The sequence below is a fragment of the Acipenser ruthenus genome, chromosome 11 (genome assembly GCF_902713425.1).
Source record: "Acipenser ruthenus chromosome 11, fAciRut3.2 maternal haplotype, whole genome shotgun sequence".
NCBI lineage: Eukaryota > Metazoa > Chordata > Actinopteri > Acipenseriformes > Acipenseridae > Acipenser > Acipenser ruthenus.
The window spans coordinates 41,927,317-41,945,606 of record NC_081199.1 but is presented as its reverse complement, the minus strand read 5'-3'; the positions used below and the strand labels follow the sequence as shown (position 1 = coordinate 41,945,606).

Here is an 18,290-nt window from a genome sequence, read left to right as displayed (position 1 = left end):
TCCTGAGAATTGTTTGATTTAACGTCTAATCCTGTTACACAGCATGTCCGTTCTACCTGAACCTCATCATTTGGTTATGCTTGTTGCCTGGTTACCAACTGTATCACAATTTGAAAAAAAAAGGCTGTTGTACCATATTAGTTTATAATAAATAATAAATCAATTTTAAGTCAACCAAACATAAAAAAACGTATGATACAGCAGGTCACTGCATGTCCACTGCATGGCTACAATCAACCACGTCTACCTCATATCTCTCTTTAGGAATAACCTTTCATAACTTCCCTCATTGCTGGAGGGCTAGAGGAAGTTATCTGGTCACACTTCACTCTTATAACGTAAATGGTAGTTTGTTGGGCTCTCTGCAGTGACCTCTCTCATGGATTGATGGGGTTTGGTTTATGAAGGATTGTCTCATGTGTTCTCTTTAATGCCAGACCTGCAACGAGGCACAAAGGAGAGGGCCTGGAGCCGACACGACTCTGCACGCAGAAGAGGGCACGGGCTCGTCGGCATTCCAAGACTGAACGGTTGTGAAAGTTGTGAAGGATGCTTTCCTTCTTCTTCCCGGAAGAGCTGGAGGAGAAGCTACGCGGACACTTTGCCGCATCACCGTGGCGGAGCTATGTACGATGACACTTGTTACAAAACAAGATATAGAGTTCTCTTTACATCTCAGTAGATTTGCAGTGGCAGGTCTGGCATCTGGCATGCTGATAGAAAAGCGAATGAAAGCACAGCGGCTCTTGTCTTGAGCTAAATAGTTTGATCAATATATTCCGCTGTAAACTGATGTCCTGTTTAATATGGTTTTAAGGCCATCAAAATGGAGCACTAGCTGTTAAAATATTGTGTTTTCTTCCAGTTCAGCTGAAACATGATCGCAACTCAAAATAAATGTATCCCAGTGTGAGACCAGCATTTTTGGGAACGGGGTGTGGCACATTGTCCCTGCCCACCCCGCCGGAGCCACACCGTGGACTGGGAGAGCAGACCGCGCTGGAGGAGTCACAGAGGAGTCGCGGAGGAGTCGCGGAGGAATAGAGAAAGTGATTTCATTTGGGGCTGTTCCATTAACTTGATTAATGGTCTAATTACTGGCAGTAAACACTGCTGCTAGATAAAAAGATAAACAATGCCTAAAGAAACTTTTGCTTTCTACAGATTCAGTGCCAGAGTCTGTCGGGGATCACAGAGCTTGGACTATCTGCAGAGAGAGAAAGAAAGCGAGAGAGAGCGAGAGAGAACGAGAGAGAGAGAGAGAGAGAGAGAGAGAGAGAGAGAGAGAGAGAGAGAGAGTGAGAGAGAGAGACTGTTAATGTATCTGAACACACAAAAAGCATTACACACAGGGTGGTTATAATCAGTAGACCATTTTGCAACGCTGCTGTGAAAAAAAATACATTCCTAACGTCAAGAGGTGTTGCATTGAAGTATTTATAAATTATACTGTATAGGATAGACAACATAATAAAGTTTAAAATAACTGTACTAAACACCTGTGGGGAATTAAACCTATAATGGAAAAAGCCATTTATATTGTTTCATTACTACTAGAGGAATCAACTAGAATTAGATGCTGACAGAATATACTTTAACTTTTTTTATTTCAGTAAAACAAATGTGCACCATGTGCATTCTAGCACAAGTGCAGTACAAACAAAAATGAAAAACAGAAGAGAAGTGAAGAGAAGACATGGGTAGGATGTGTCAGACCTTGGGAAGAGGCACAATTACACCGATGAAGGCACAAGCCTGAAACATTTCCCTACTTTCTTTTTCTTTTTGTATGTCAGAATTCGTGACCGAGAGTAATTTCAGCAGTGACATACTCAAAGGTATCCATGCTTTATTGCTTTGGTTCATGTTACTGCAGTCCAGGTAATTTCATTACGAAGGGAGGCGAGGGAAGAAGATGTCAGGTTTGAATAAGATAAGGCTGTCAGATCAGCCACAGTCTCACAGTGAGATCACTCCATAAACAAACAAGAGTCGCTCAGCAAAGAGGCTTGAGTGCACACAAAACACTAAGAGCATAATAACGAGAACTGTGGAACCACAGGCAGGCAACAAGAACAACTGGAAAAGGCTCTTCACTTAATCAGCTCCAGAACTGGGATCTATCCCAATAATAACAGCACCTTCATTCATTTCATGAATTGATGAATTAATAACAAGGGCCACTCCATTAGTGCGGGACTGCCAGGTTCATTAGTGCACAGTATTATTATGAATAGAACACGCACCCTGTGGGGGTTGCACTTATACCCTCCAATCAAAAACAAGCAGATTCATGGTACCAGGTCTGTTTTCATTGTCGTTATTCCCTGTCACTCAATGACAACGACCAATAATAAAGCACACTTTACTTGGAAAGCGGAGCCCTCACCTGCTTACCTGCTGTAAATGAAGTCGTTAGGCATTTTAAACTGGACTGTACTGCACATCTCCTAGCACTCTTAAACATTTGAAAGCTGTGCAGATTTTATAATAAAACTGATAGATATGTTCTCTGCTTCAATCTAGGGCCGGTTTTATTAGTTTAGGCACCAACACAAGTGCAGCCCCCCCACCTTTCACCTCATACTGTTAGGCATGCTGTGCTTCCGTTCTCATAAAGTCAGCAAACTTCATGATCAATTAGCCAACCAGTCACAGGGAACAGGGAAAGAGGTAGAGAACTCTGGAAGCATTGTGCAGACCCAGCCTGGGGACACAGAAAGAAGTAGGGAACTGTGGAAGCATTGTGCAAACCCAGCCTGGGGACAAAGAATCCTCTCCACTACACTCTGCTCATTTTAAGCTTGCCTTTTTTAAAGAATATTGCCATTGTATGAGGCTATCGTTCTTTATCAAAATACACTGTCACTCTGCTATGCAAGAATATTATATGATTATATAAATTGATACAGGTGAAAGTTCAACGGTTTGAACGTTAAACAAAAATTAGAATCCTTAAATTGCATAGCTGCAGTGCACCTCTAATTCCATCATGATTTTCTCCATTCGCTGCAGAACGATGAGGAGGTGTTTCAGTGACTGGTGAGTGCTCTTCTTCTATGTTTATTTCAGGAAATGACAATCTAAACCACTAGATACAGGCTAATTAACGTAAAAGTACTTCGAAAACGATTTACTTTCGGTTGATTTTGTCGTGAATGGAGAACACTGCTAACTGGAATTAATTAGAATCACACATACAGTGGTGTTTATGAGTACTGCTGTCCTGTGCAGTAGCTGTCTAAAATACTGCTACTACTGGACTTAATTAAATTGCCGGAGCACACACATGCTTTTTAAAATATGTACTGAATACCTTGTGTACAAGACAGTGTAAGATAAGTGATATGGTAGAATATGTTTGAAACATACAAAATATGATAACACTAATAACTAAAAAACTGAGCACCGTCTGTCCCTCCCCTCTCCAGCTCGTGTTATCCAGAAGCAAACCTTTAATTTCTTCATTCACCATCTCGACTGCAAAGCACTATATAGCGTAAACTGTATTGAAAGAAATGTCCCAAAACCCCTCTGCTGTTTGGGATTTTTTTTGTTAAATGCCCAGACAACCAAAAGAAAAGTTGAATGCAAACTGTGCAAGCGACTGTTGATGTATCACGGAGGCACATCCAATCTCTGGGGTCACTTTACAATCGTAAGTTCATATTATTATTATTATTATTATTATTATTATTATTATTATTATTATTATTATTTTAGTAGTAGTAAAATGTGACTGACTGATAACCTGAACGGTGACTGTTAAATTAAGTTTGTTTTGCCTAAGTATGCTGCAGTTAGTGCTGCTGCAATGCAAGCTTATGCGCGAGCAGCATCAATTACATGTAAATAAACTACGTGTATTTTTATTTTTATTGAAATTATAAAAACATGATTACAGTTCTATGTAATGTATTTTAAACTACATATGAATGTTTTATTCCATTTATATGGCTTACCTGTAAAATAATAGGATTTTTAATCAAATATAAACAAGTAGCTATGGCGACGTCACCAGTGAATTATGCAAATTCTTACCATTGAAGGTTCGAACCTTCCTTCGGTAATGTGTTCCGAACCTTCGAAGGTCAAAATGTACCCTTCGTTGCAGCCCTAATTCAAGGTAAAGGCACATACTGATAAAAATACAGCCCTAGATCCTCTCGGACTGACAGCAGACACCATTAAATAGTAAGGGAAGTGGAAAAGCAACTTACTCTTTCAGATTCTTTTCTTTTTACCAACCTTTACAAGTCGATCCAGACATGCTGACAGGACTCAGAATTGCATACAGTCTGGGTTAAGGACCATGAAGCTTGACGTTTCCACCTCGTTCCTTTGTTTTAATTTCTTGTTTTGCTCGCTGTGCTATCACAGAGCTCTAGGCCAGAGCTTGTCCCATGTATACATCAGGGTGGTCTCACCTGCTGTGTTCTGTGGGACGACAGCACTGGTGGCTCCATCAGCCTCTTGCTCGCCATGGTGACTGTCCCATAATCCCTCTCTTCTAGCTGAAATCGCTCGTTAAGATGTCTTGCCACTTTCTCATCTCCTGTTCCCAACAGGGAGCTCCTGTCATCTAGCTGAAAGGCACAATCACTGATGAATTTCATTAAAACCTTTACAATTTGGGACTCTAAATATGCAGACCAAATACATGCCTGCAGAAATCACCTCTGCTGTACACACAAGTAATAATACAGTATTTATGTTTTTGTTATCTTGTTAGGTGCATGAACGTATTGTGGAACACCTGCAAAGTTAGAAAGAGTTCAATGCTCAGGACTCAAGTACACTCAGATGAAAGAGTTCAATGCTCATGACAGGTACACTCAGATGAAAGAGTTCAATGCTCATGACTCAGGTACACTCAGATGAAAGAGTTCAATGCTCAGGACTCAGGTACACTCAGATGAAAGAGTTCAATGCTCAGGACTCAGGTACACTCAGATGAAAGAGTTCAATGCTCATGACAGGTACACTCAGATGAAAGAGTTCAATGCTCAGGGCTCAGGACTCAGGTACACTCAGATGAAAGAGTTCAATGCTCATGACTCAGGTACACTCAGATGAAAGAGTTCAATGCTCAGGACTCAGGTACACTCAGATGAAAGAGTTCAATGCTCAGGACTCAGGTACACTCAGATGAAAGAGTTCAATGCTCAGGACTCAGGTACACTCAGATGAAAGAGTTCAATGCTCAGGACTCAGGTACACTCAGATGAAAGAGTTCAATGCTCATGACAGGTACACTCAGATGAAAGAGTTCAATGCTCAGGGCTCAGGACTCAGGTACACTCAGATGAAAGAGTTCAATGCTCATGACTCAGGTACACTCAGATGAAAGAGTTCAATGCTCATGACAGGTACACTCAGATGAAAGAGTTCAATGCTCAGGGCTCAGGACTCAGGTACACTCAGATGAAAGAGTTCAATGCTCAGGACTCAGGTACACTCAGATGAAAGAGTTCAATGCTCATGACTCAGGTACACTCAGATGAAAGAGTTCAATGCTCAGGACTCAGGTACACTCAGATGAAAGAGTTCAATGCTCATGACAGGTACACTCAGATGAAAGAGTTCAATGCTCAGGACTCAGGTACACTCAGATGAAAGAGTTCAATGCTCATGACAGGTACACTCAGATGAAAGAGTTCAATGCTCATGACTCAGGTACACTCAGATGAAAGAGTTCAATGCTCATGACAGGTACACTCAGATGAAAGAGTTCAATGCTCAGGACTCAGGTACACTCAGATGAAAGAGTTCAATGCTCATGACTCGGGTACACTCAGATGAAAGAGTTCAATGCTCAGGACTCAGGTACACTCAGATGAAAGAGTTCAATGCTCATGACAGGTACACTCAGATGAAAGAGTTCAATGCTCATGACTCAGGTACACTCAGATGAAAGAGTTCAATGCTCATGACAGGTACACTCAGATGAAAGAGTTCAATGCTCAGGACTCAGGTACACTCAGATGAAAGAGTTCAATGCTCATGACTCGGGTACACTCAGATGAAAGAGTTCAATGCTCATGACTCAGGTACACTCAGATGAAAGAGTTCAATGCTCACGGCTCGGGTACACTCAGATGAAAGAGTTCAATGCTCAGGACTCAGGTACACTCAGATGAAAGAGTTCAATGCTCAGGACTCAGGTACACTCAGATGAAAGAGTTCAATGCTCAGGACTCAGGTACACTCAGATGAAAGAGTTCAATGCTCAGGACTCAGGTACACTCAGATGAAAGAGTTCAATGCTCAGGGCTCAGGTACACTCAGATGAAAGAGTTCAATGCTCATGACTCAGGTACACTCAGATGCGTTTGCTTGAACAAGGGCAGCAATCTGACAATTTTCACCACCAATACTGATGGTGTGCCACTCCCCCCCCCCTCCCCCACTATATGAATTTACTGTTTGTGCCTGACATAGTTAATCGTATTTAAAGTGATCGTAGTTAACAAATAAATCTCACCTGTCACATAGAACCATTCTCTATACAGGTCTCAAATGTGTGGTTTCGAAAGAATCATGTCTTTGATAAAACATGGACTGCACTTTCGAGACTTATATACGGAAGTAAAGTACACAGCAGGTAAGATTTATGACATAATTCTGTTAGCTCCAACTGCATTTTACAGCACTTGGAGCTGATGGGAGCTTTTAAATATGAAATTAATTCACATCACAAAACACGGTAACAATAGCAGAAAACTGAAAAAAAAAAGACACAAGGGAGGAAGGTGAGACTTCACCTTGTAGATATTCCTCAAACTTTTGGCCGTGGGTTGAACGCTGTCGTCCTGAACCGTGATCTTGTCTCGTAACTCACAGCTGGGAATGAAAACAAAAGGAGAATGTCTTAAAACCCATCTGCAAACTCGCCACCGTGGCAGAACCGATGCTTTGATACCAGCCGCCAGCGATCAGAATACCCAGCGCAGATGGGATAGCAGTGAGGGACTGTGCGGCTGGAGAAGGACAAAAAAATAAAAACAAATCAAAACATGATCGCATTGCTTTCAACTTTATAATGGAGGGTTTGAGAACAGAATGCTGGCTGATAAAACTACTTTCTTTGAGTCCTAGAGGGTCCTTCTGTAGTGATTCAGCCTTTATGAGACAGCTAAAAAAAGAAAAAGAAAAAGTTATTGCTTGAGATGGAAATGTGAGCAGAATCGAACTGGAGTGTTACAGCGCTTTAATAATGGTAAATCTTAATAATTCTAGACTTTAAAAGGGTCAGTGCATACCCAATGAAAGGCAAAAGCAATGGGAATATTTAGTTTAGAAAAATATATATTGGATGCATTTTCCTTTTATTTTATTTATTTATTGATTGATTGATTTAATTCATTCATTCATTCATTCATTATAAAAATTACATCTTTTCAAATCCATACCACTGACCATGTAATTTGGCATTTTTTGCAACTTTGTATTTATGATGTTCTTGAATTCAAGTCAGCTATATATACTTCAAAGAATACAAATTAAAAATAACTCTCTGACAGGCTGGCTCACAGCACCATTCCCCAGTGAGCTGACCCTCTGCTGCCTCGTCTCCCTGGTGGAAATGCTGGAAAGTGCGATAGCCCAGCACAGTTAACCTAGCTCGCTGCTGAAGCAGGCCTGCCTGCACACAGACAGCTGGGTGGGTGATCCAGCAGCTGTCCCCCAGCAGGTGTCATTCCTGGGCAGTGTTGTGCTTCAGCCCCCTCACTGCTACAGCAGCCATCTCCTTTTCTTTTACAGGGGATGCAGTGAAGTGTATCAGTGTACCGTACAGCACGGCTTTCAAAAAGGGACAAAAATAACAAACGCGTTTGCTACTTGATTTAGGTCTTAGAAATCATTGTTTTAAACACACACACACACACACACACACACACACACACACACACACACACACATTTGCATTCCTATATTTGTGAGGACTTCTCATTGACTCTCACTATATTTGTATTTACTATTTCTAACTCCAGTCAAACAAAACTCCACACAGGGTGAAAGTCGACAACAAACAAAATATTTTTGGCACTTTAAAAAAAAAAAAATTTGAAGGCATATTTAATTCTTAAAAAGGTGTTTTACAAAGTGGGGACGTCCCCACAACATCGTTTTTTCAGGAGTTACTATCTTTGTGGGGAAATTTTCTCAAATTTTGTCCGCACATTGACAGTAATACCTGCCCACACACATACACACACACTGATTTAAATCATTTTTACTGCTTAAAAAAAAAGAAAGTAAAGCAAACCATGAGGATTTGGTAAAACCAGAAACTGCAGTTAAGCGTTTAGCATCTCAAAGAACTGGCAGTTAGTTATCTGTAAATACTATTATTGAAACAGTCGTGCAGACACTACTGCACTAAAGAGACTCTGGTGCACTGGGTTCATACACTATAGGACACTTAATGCCACCTTTCAATCTGGACCATGAAACAAACCTTTACCTCTTTAAAACTGCAGACTGCAATCAACACCCAGCCGTTACACAGCGTACAGATCAGCCGTATTCCCATTTTAAAATCCCTTCGCCTACAGTAACGTCTATTTCCCTGAAGCCGTAATTTACTGATCTTTGCATGTTCAAATTTACAAGACCCCCTGGTGTAGCTTATGAAAGGAAATGCAATTTGGTGCAATATCATAAGAGCAGACCTCAGTGATCAAGTACTGAAACAAAGCTGAAACAGCATTGCTGATGGTGAACCATGTTGCAGAAGAAAGTAAGCTTGCAAAAGTAAGTGTGACAGACTATCTGCCTTATTCATTTCTGTGAAAGGACAAACCCAGGGATTAAGAAGAGCTGAGGAGGCCAAACCTGAGGGTAGATCACATTCTCTCAAAGCCCTGGTTAAGAGAACAGTGTAAATAGTTCAGCAGTTCAAGTTGGGATAATAAACATTTAATAAAACGAGTCCTGCATTTCCTTGTATTTGTATGAGACAGCATGAAGATGATAAAAAGGCAAAAGTCACTGACATAGTGTTAACATCTGCAGTACCCTCTACTGGTGCCACTGTGCACTGCAATAAAAAACACTAACCTGAACTGCAGTTGCAACATCCATTAAGCTTTAAACACAAAGACAATTTCTAGACATTGCAAAAGCAAATCGACCTACTGCTGAGATATTCACCCATCCATATACTGCTGAGTGCCATTCGCAGCAGTACTGTGGGTTACCTACATGACTGACTTTGGAGGAACCCTAACAAAACACAGCTGCAGTGAGAATGCAATACATTGGTTAAACTACAGATTAACTGCACTGCAGCTCAATGCTACATACAATGTAAAGTTGCAGTGTCCCATTGAAAATCTGGCTAAGCCACTAACATGAACTTCCTTCCACAGTGTTTTTTAATACTATTCTGAGATGCTTAGAGTGGGTCACAAACACACCGCAGGAGGGAAAGGGTGTCAGTATTCCAATTGATGGCTTAGATCATCAGAACAGAGCCCAGTGGCAGTCTGGTCACAGCCTTTCTTCCTCTGTGCAGTGGGTTCCTTGGCCAGCTGATGTCAATGGTAAAGAGTTTAATAAAATCCCTCCCTGCCTGTCGTTAATATTACGTAGAGTCTAATGTTCTACAGGGCACCATGTTGTAAAATGTTTATTGATGCCTTGGTAAGGAAACTGTTCTGTACAAAGCAGGGACAAGAAAAATACAAAAGAGTACATTAGAAATACTAAAAGAAATTTAAATTCAATGACAAACGTCTTTTTCAATGTCGAAACATTTGTCATTGAATTTAAGTTTAAGTAGTTAAATTGGATGAAAACATTGCAGTATATTAGTCAAATCTAAGTTACAGTATTATCTATAAAATCCAGGCGATTTCTCTTCAGAATATTACATTATGATGCACTCCTGCTAAGAGGCTTTCGGGTAACAGAATATTCCTGATAGGAGATTAGATTCTGCATTGCTTCCAGATGAATACCTGCATAATTTCACCATTTGTGACAGAAACCAATAATGTGGCTCTCCTTGTGCTCCAGCCTTGTACTGCTGCATTATGATTCTGCTGGCTGCATGCATGAATGAAACATTGCCTAACTGTTATATGCATATGTGAGGCGTGTGAGTAATAATGGAATGTCCAGACAGTAATTTACATGCAACCAAATAAAAGTTGTTTTATTAATATTATTAGTTACACGATAAAATAAAAGAAAACGAAAAAAGAATGGCGTGAGGGAGGGGGTGCTGGAATAATAATAAAAAGAAGGGTTTGGATACTCCTTAGTCCTCTTCACGATATCCCCAGACATAAAAGGGATAAAACAGAAAAGAAAACTTTAATGTTTATTCCGCCCCCGTGCTAACAAAATATAAACAAAACAAGCCAACGCTTAGTGTCTCCCTCAGGCCTATTCACCCCGCCTATGCTTTTCAGGACCAACCCCGAACACAGTACTCAGTGGAACACCAATCCCAAACTGACAAGTGTCCTTACAACTCACTTGACTCCAGTGGCCGAAATTTACATACTCGCACTTCCTCCCCTCACCAAGGTGACGCCCCTCATAAAGATGACTTTCGTCATGGTCACGAGACCTTGGTAAGGGACGTCCCGAGTTGGTTTGATGCCTTCTACTGTCGGGAGGCTGAATTACAGCATGTTAACATATTACCTGGAAAATGCATTTTTTAATAAATCAGAGAATTGGGTGAATAATTCGCTGCACTAATGATTTCATATCACAGCGTCCTTTCAGTAATGTTGCTGGCTTCCACCAACACAGGAATGCGTAACGAAGAAATTGCATTCAAACCGATAATTCTAAGCTATTGGAAATCAGACAAATCTAGTGCTTTAAGGAAAGTATGGCACACTTTGCTAAACCTGTAGAGGATCCCACACACAGGAAAGAGAAAAGTCGAACTGCACTGGTGTAATAAATATCTGGAAATCACAAATTAATATGTTTGAAAATTGATTTAACGGTAATAGTCATATTAATTTGTTCATTGATATGCAATATTTAGAACTAACTGATCAGCAATGGTAGAATAAAAGTAATCTGTCCCAGAAATAGGTAAAACTGCCCTATGAAGCCTCTAGAGGTCGCTGTTGTACATGTGTGACCCTTATTTACAACTGTGATTGATGGAAAATAGCACCCCCTACAGGTCACATGACAACATGGAGCACATAGCGCAACAAGTCAATCTACCAAATTTAAATGTGACGGATACCTTCTTCACTACTGCTGCATAACCACTTTGTATATATTAGTAAAGTAGAAGAGGGAAGATGGTTTCATTAGTATAATTAGACAAACATTTTGGTTTATGCCTTCTTCAGCGCAATTAAAAAGATTAGGTTCTCTGCTTGAGTTGATTACACATCGTTACTAATCTGTACAAAACTGTGTAATGCAGGAGGCTTGGTTGGAGTTTAACGCTACAAGACGTATGCATTCCTTTGAAGGAGAATAAAAAGTTCCAGTGATTTTCTTGTTTCACCAGAATAGCTTGTGTCAGAGTAAGGACAGCAGTTTGATCAGCTTCATATTTCAACAAGCTTTTTTTTTTGCTGATTTTCTAGGTTCTTAACCCCTTAAATAGAAAACAGACTTTTTTTGCCTAATTAAAGGGATCAGTATGTTTGGATAAGGAATAAGGGAGTAGTCCAAATACATCACTAATAAATAAAAAAAAAACAATGGAGCAAATATTCAAAGATCAAATGTTCTCATCTTTCTCGCAGCTGTGCTTGCGTTGCGAATGTTTTGCATTAAATCGTAAAGAGCCAGCTCTTTGGTACAGTGGTATCGGCGCTATGCTTTAGTGTCGGAGGTCCTGGGTTCATGCCCGCCCTCCGCCTGTGTGTGGATTGCCTCGCCGTGTGATGCACCTGCCTGCGTTAACCGAGATCGCTATAATACTAACAAAAACAACAACACAGGAATAGATTACCCCAATAACAATGTCTCAACTTACCCCTGTTACCCCTCCCCCATAATTTTAGTTATTTTTGTAGGGCGAAAAAACCTTTGAAGGTAAAAACAGATTTTACCTTTTTATAAACAAATTACACTGTACAGAAACACAGCAGTTCACTTAGTATGTGCTTTATTTCTTTGGATATGAGTCAAAATATCCAATTCCTCAAAACTTACTTGAGGGTGTGAAAGGATGTGAAAAACAATAAAAGTCTGACAAGTAGAAATGACATACATTGAAAGGTTCCAAACACTGGGGATGGGTTAATCACTATGCTAGTGCAACTGTTGTCAAGGAAACATGGCATCATGTGACAGGAAGTTATGGGTGGTATCTCAACTTACCCAGTGTCTCAAACATATATAGAACTAGACCCGCCAACGACTGACTTTGAGTGAGATTTCCATCTGCCATCTTGGATGTTTATAACACGATATTAACAAAGATATTAATATATTGATATTTATATTAATATTTAACTGGCTTAAATAGCCTTTTTATTTTTTAATTAAATGTTCTGGAAAACAAATAAAACCAACATGATTCAGTACATTACCATAACAATTAATAATATCGTTTGATTATATGAGGGGAGATTACTGTTACCTTAGGTGAATGTTAGTTAGGTCTAATCATTTAATATTTAGGATTATAGTTCAGTCATAATTATATTAAAATGAGATCTACAGGTCTATATATTTAAGATTTCAATGTTAGGACTGACCCGTTGCATTTACATTATATTTACATATCCCTGTATTTAACTGTAAATGTAATGTAAAAGTTTAAATGTTAACGACTAGTGCCATTTGTTGGCGCATGCCGGCATAGTTTCTGAGGTTAGGAAGTCATCATTTTTAACCTTGAAACCTCTTCAGCATTTTCAAATGCAGAATTATAATTCAAAAATGGAAGGATTCAGAGGAGGGAGAGAGTGTGCCCATGCCGCTTGCCATGAGGTAGATAGTAAGGTATCGAGGGAGGCAGGACTTCTGGTAACCCTAAAATGACCCAAATGTATTATATGATGTATTACTTGTATTATATGTTATGGATTTTATAATATATTAGTTCTCTTATATATATATATATTATATGAGATATTATATGATGTATTACATTATTTGTATTATATATGTTATGTACATTATATAATATGTATTAATTATATTATATATATATATATATATATATATATATATATATATATATATATATATATGTAATTATATACCGGTAATTTATTATGTACTATTGTAACATTGTAATGTATAGGCTATAAAGGAATACTTGAAAGCATTCATAATAAAAGTTTCACTCGTTGTCAAATATCCGCCATTTCATTTAGAAACTGATACGGATTAACAATGTGTATTTCATTTAAGATCCTGTCCTGTCTCGAAATGTCCGGTTTAATTACATACATTTCATGTAAATGTATAAAAATGTATTATTCCAGTAAGCATTCATTTCTGTTGTCTATGGTTTAGAGATATGCAGCAAAAACATTTTTTTATAAATGAAAGGAGATTTATTACAGCATTGAAGGATACAGTCTGCAGATAGAAACAGAAAGATATCGAAGAGTAAGTTAACAGCCTTAGCTACATATATGGCCTAGGGGGGCTATGTCTTGTAGGCTATGAGTATATCTTGATTTTTGCTTTTGCAACTAAACAGACACATGAACTAGACATAGCAAGAGTTGGAGAATAATTTAATAGTTTAATATTCAAGTTTAAAAATACAATTTTATTGAAGCTAAATAAACTATAAATTAAACCCTGAAAAATGCTGCGTGTATCTGCCTGTTTACATTGGTTACAGTGCTCTCAGCGGCAGACCTAGAAGCACTCAAGATGGCGGAGCGAAATCTTGTTCGACTGCACTGAGAAGTCAGCCATCGGTGGGTCTAGTTCTATATACAGTATGTCTATGGTCTCAACTAGCCCTGGTCTCCCCTACAATACCCTTTCAAATAAACATGTTATGATTTTGAATGTGCGGTTCTTAAGAACAGTATTATTGTCATTGCTTGCGCCCCGGCACCTCTTTCTTTCCAAATTAAGCACTGGTGATTAGTATTGTTTAAAATAAACTACAAATAAATCAAATGTTTGAATTGGAAACAAACCAAAATGTTATTATGTTTAATCAAAGTATAAATCGACTAAGGACTTCTTCAGTAGACAAGTCAAGGAATGTTATACGTTGTCTGTATATTCCGCCCACACGATATTTCCTCTTTTTCTGTTGCTCTGCTAGAATTTGCTAATATAGCTGTCTGAAAGCCATGTTCACTCTTTAACTAGAAACGCAGATTGTCCTGAAATACTTCCTGCAAAATAATAAAGAGTGGAACCAGTCTTAAGTGATTCCCATGCAACATAGTGATTTGCGAGCAAGTTCACTTTTCAATTTAGCTTGTGCTGGTGAACTTGCAAGATTATTCATGACACCTCCCCCAGATTTGAGGGAACAGCACCTGCGAGAGAACAACTCACAAAGCCATTTTTTCCAACGCAGAACATATTTTGAATCTCTATCAGAAGCGCAACTTTTTTCACAAAAAGGATTTGCGGAAAAAAATCTCTACAACTCCCCTTGCAACACACACAAGGCGTTTGAATATTTGGCCCAATGTATGCATCACAGCAGTGGTGTAACATGCAAGGGTGCCCTCAAACTCAGAGAGACAGAGAGTCTACTAATACCGCTTTACTAATACCTCGTTTCCTCGGCTAAGGTCTGTCACAAAGACGGCTGGAGTGGGTGGCGTCAGACCAGAAAGGAATACACAGACAGACGGTGGTGATGAGTAATGCTGAGTGCAATGGTGGCATTCAGCCTTTATTAAACAAAATAAAAGGTTTAAACAGAACACAAAAACAGGACACGGCACTTGAGGCCAAAATAAATAGACGAACAAAACGTACTAACACACAAAACAAGTGGACGAACGTTAAACAAGTACCGTGCTGGCACTTCCAGCACGCTGTATCAATTGTTATTTCATCTTAACTGTATTTCTCCTTTCTCTCTCTCCCGTTCTCCACTCTCGAACACCCAACCCCGAGTGAGTGCTACGTGTCTCTATATATACTGTTGTGCTGGGATTCAATTACTAATTAATTATTCACTTGAATCCCAGCACGTGAATTCATTACGTGCAACCCCGTGCTCACATATTATTACATACTTTAAATGCACGTGAAGTGATGTGCAATCCTGTGCCTAAATATAATTATACAATTTAAATACCACGTGAAACACAGACCCGTTTATATCCCGTGTACCAATCTATACACCAACATTAACACACGCACCATACAACACATAACACACAAATGCACACAGGGGCGGGGCACATTGCCACAGGTCACATTCATTTGTTTACAAAACCGAAAGGATGGATGCTATTACTTTGCTTCCAATAAACCTAACAATTCATCTGAGCTTTAGATTACTAAAGGACTTCAAATGTTTTATGACATTAATTTATTTATTTAAAAAACAGGGTAACGGATCAAATACAGCCATGGCTTTGATGATAAGAATAGCGCCCCTTCCTGGACACATGCTTTTACTGACTGCTATGCCATTGTTTAAAATACATTCAGTAGACCCTGCTAGGTAAAGTCCATGTATTTACTCTGCAATGTTCCGTCTTGGTCGTCAGCTCCTTATCGTAATCTCAACAACACCTTTTCATTAGAGGCGTACCAGTGAAGAGGCTCTGTATTTCATGGCATCTTCTGTACTGTTGCTTTTTCTTCAATACCGCTGAGCACCATCCCTCCCATCATACATCACTGCTACAGCTTACAAATGAACACATCTATTTAACATGAAGTTGTCATCATGGCTGTGCAGAAGCTGGCTCTGTTTAATTTAGCAACGACAGATGCCTCGCTGCTACACTCTCACGCCAGGAACAACACAGGTTTTTTTTAGAGGGAGGGAGGGGGGTACTGTTTAATATAGAGGGAGGAGGGGTACTGTTTAGTATCAAGGAGGCTGTGTGGAACAGTGGTTAAAGAAAAGGGCTTATAACCAGGAGGTCCCCGGTTCAAATCCCACCTCCGCCACTGACTCATTGTGTGACCCTGCGCAAGTCACTTAACCTCCTTGTGCTCCGTCTTTTGTGTGAGACGTATTTATAAGTGACTCTGCAGCTGATGCATAGTTCACACACCCTAGTCTCTGTAAGTCGCCTTGGAAAAATTATTTTTATTGTCATGCCAATTTGAATTTGAATTTGAATTTGTTTTGCAAGGAACTGACTGAATGGGTTTAAAACAGAATCTGCTGGATTCCCCCACAGGTAATGCGAGCTTGGCTTGCATGGCATTCCCCAGGCTTTGTCTCCAGGAAGACATATTTAAATGATACGGTATTTCAAAGAGCATTCATGAACCTGTGTGACCTGCAGTATTCCTAGGTGTGACCACCTAGTCTATGTAAAGTTTCGGTGGGCATATGTTTTTACTCTGTTTGGTGTTATTTACGCAATCTCGTAGGACTTTTCCAAACAACACCACCCCTTGAGTACAATACAACACTGCCTTTTCATTTTCACAGACTGGTTCCAATACATCGAAGCACAGAATACGAACAAAGAAGCAGTGCAATGGCAAGCTCGCAAACCCACTTGATAAGGGAGCTTTCTTTCAAAAGCTGTGCTGCATTTCAACAAACTGCCTTTTGTCACAGGAATGCAATATATTTAAAAGGATTAGAAGTCATATTTTGTTTGCACTCAAATTAGACACGAAGTTGGCAAAAAATAAACATGGATAAGCCTTTTCCCTGTCTTTACAAAAGAAATGTAATTGCGTCTTAATTCCAAATATATAGCATTGCAGCGTTACTCGATACAGTGCAGTATCTCTCAATGAAAGCCACTCTGCCTTGGGAATTTCCATTTCAGACTTGACAATCACAACTATTCTCATTTACTCAGGGAAATGACAAAACAAACACTATATAACATACACCTCCTGCCCTTGAAAAAAAAATGCGTGCAAGGTTGTATCTGTTAAAATTAATTCCTGTCCGCAGATAAATATTTACCGCCAAGCGTGTGTTTTTAATATTTTGCTTCGGGCATAGAATGTGATTTTCTACCCATCAGGAATTTAAAACAAAGCATCTCAAAATGCAGGTACAGTATTTTGAAGTGTAATTTTCATCAACGTTTAGCTGGGGCTTCACCGTACCTGGCTCCTGCCAAATGAAGCAATCCTATTACCAGGACCTGCTTATTCCACTTGTAAGAGAAGACTGGTATATTGCATTCTGTTTGAATCAAAGATATACCATGTTTCGAAGACCTCAATACAATAGTATGCCAGCTTAAATCAGCAGGCAACTTGCAGAACAAAAAGCTCTGAAACTCTTTGTCTGAGGTACCATTCACACCCATTACTAATCCCATGCATATATCCACATTGGTTTTAATTGCTAACCAGCTTTTGAAAGCTTTTTTTTTTAATGCATCAGAACAAAGCCTTATAGTACAATAAAACTTGATAGGGGTAGGAAACATCAGAGTTAACTATTCTTGTTGTTTAGATTCACAGTGAATCGTTTCTTGTTTCACTCATCACACCTCTGGGGAACTCAATGGAGCTCTCAAGAGTCATGTTTAAATTCACATCAGATACACCAGAGTGTTGCCATTAACTTGTCCCCCTGCCCTAGAGGATGTAAAAAATATAACCCAACATGTGCTCTAAGTGCGGGGGGATAGGTTAATGCTTAATAAGTTAAGGTGGGCTGTGTTACTTTCTATGAGATTCTTTACCACTACAGAGTGCATTGACCAAAAGAGCACAGTGCAGGAGAATAACAACTACAGGTGTGAAGAGGTCACTCAGTGCTAGGGCTTGGACTCGGGTTTTATTTTCCAAATCTCTACCTCCCTTTAAATGTTAATGAGTCGTTGTTAAGCTGTCTCTGCAGCCTAATAAAGAGAAATCTACAAATTAAACACTGCATTTAAAATGTGTTTTTCTTTGCTACAATATCAAGGAGATTTTAAATGATGGACTTGCTATTGGTGTACACTCAGTACTGGGTATTTTATGCTGAAATGAAAATTTGTCAGGACAGCTCTGTTAAACGAGTGAAAATAGCAAAAGCACAACGATAAACTAGGCAACTCCAAGAATGAAATGCAATTAGGATCAGCGATGGGCAATTAACGTCATCTGTCACGTCTGTTTGAAATAAAAATTAAGCAAAACAGAATCAGACTCAGTCAAGATATGAAGGTAAAAACAAGTGACATTGTTTTGTAATTAACATCTTTTTC

The 18,290-nt window shown here is 39.3% G+C and overlaps 1 protein-coding gene across 2 annotated transcripts in view; it reads right to left on the bottom strand.

Annotated features, from left to right (window-relative positions):
- The window catches only part of LOC117427012 (uncharacterized), a 62,767-nt gene that overhangs the window by 16,755 nt on the left and 27,722 nt on the right, over positions 1-18,290 (bottom strand). For both annotated transcript variants that reach the window (XM_034045347.3, XM_034045348.3), the window contains exons 7-8: positions 6,765-6,843; positions 4,428-4,586 (exon numbers count right to left, since the gene is read on the bottom strand). In XM_034045347.3, coding sequence (XP_033901238.3) covers positions 4,428-4,586; positions 6,765-6,843 — 238 coding nt within the window. The remainder of the gene's footprint in view (positions 1-4,427; positions 4,587-6,764; positions 6,844-18,290) is intronic.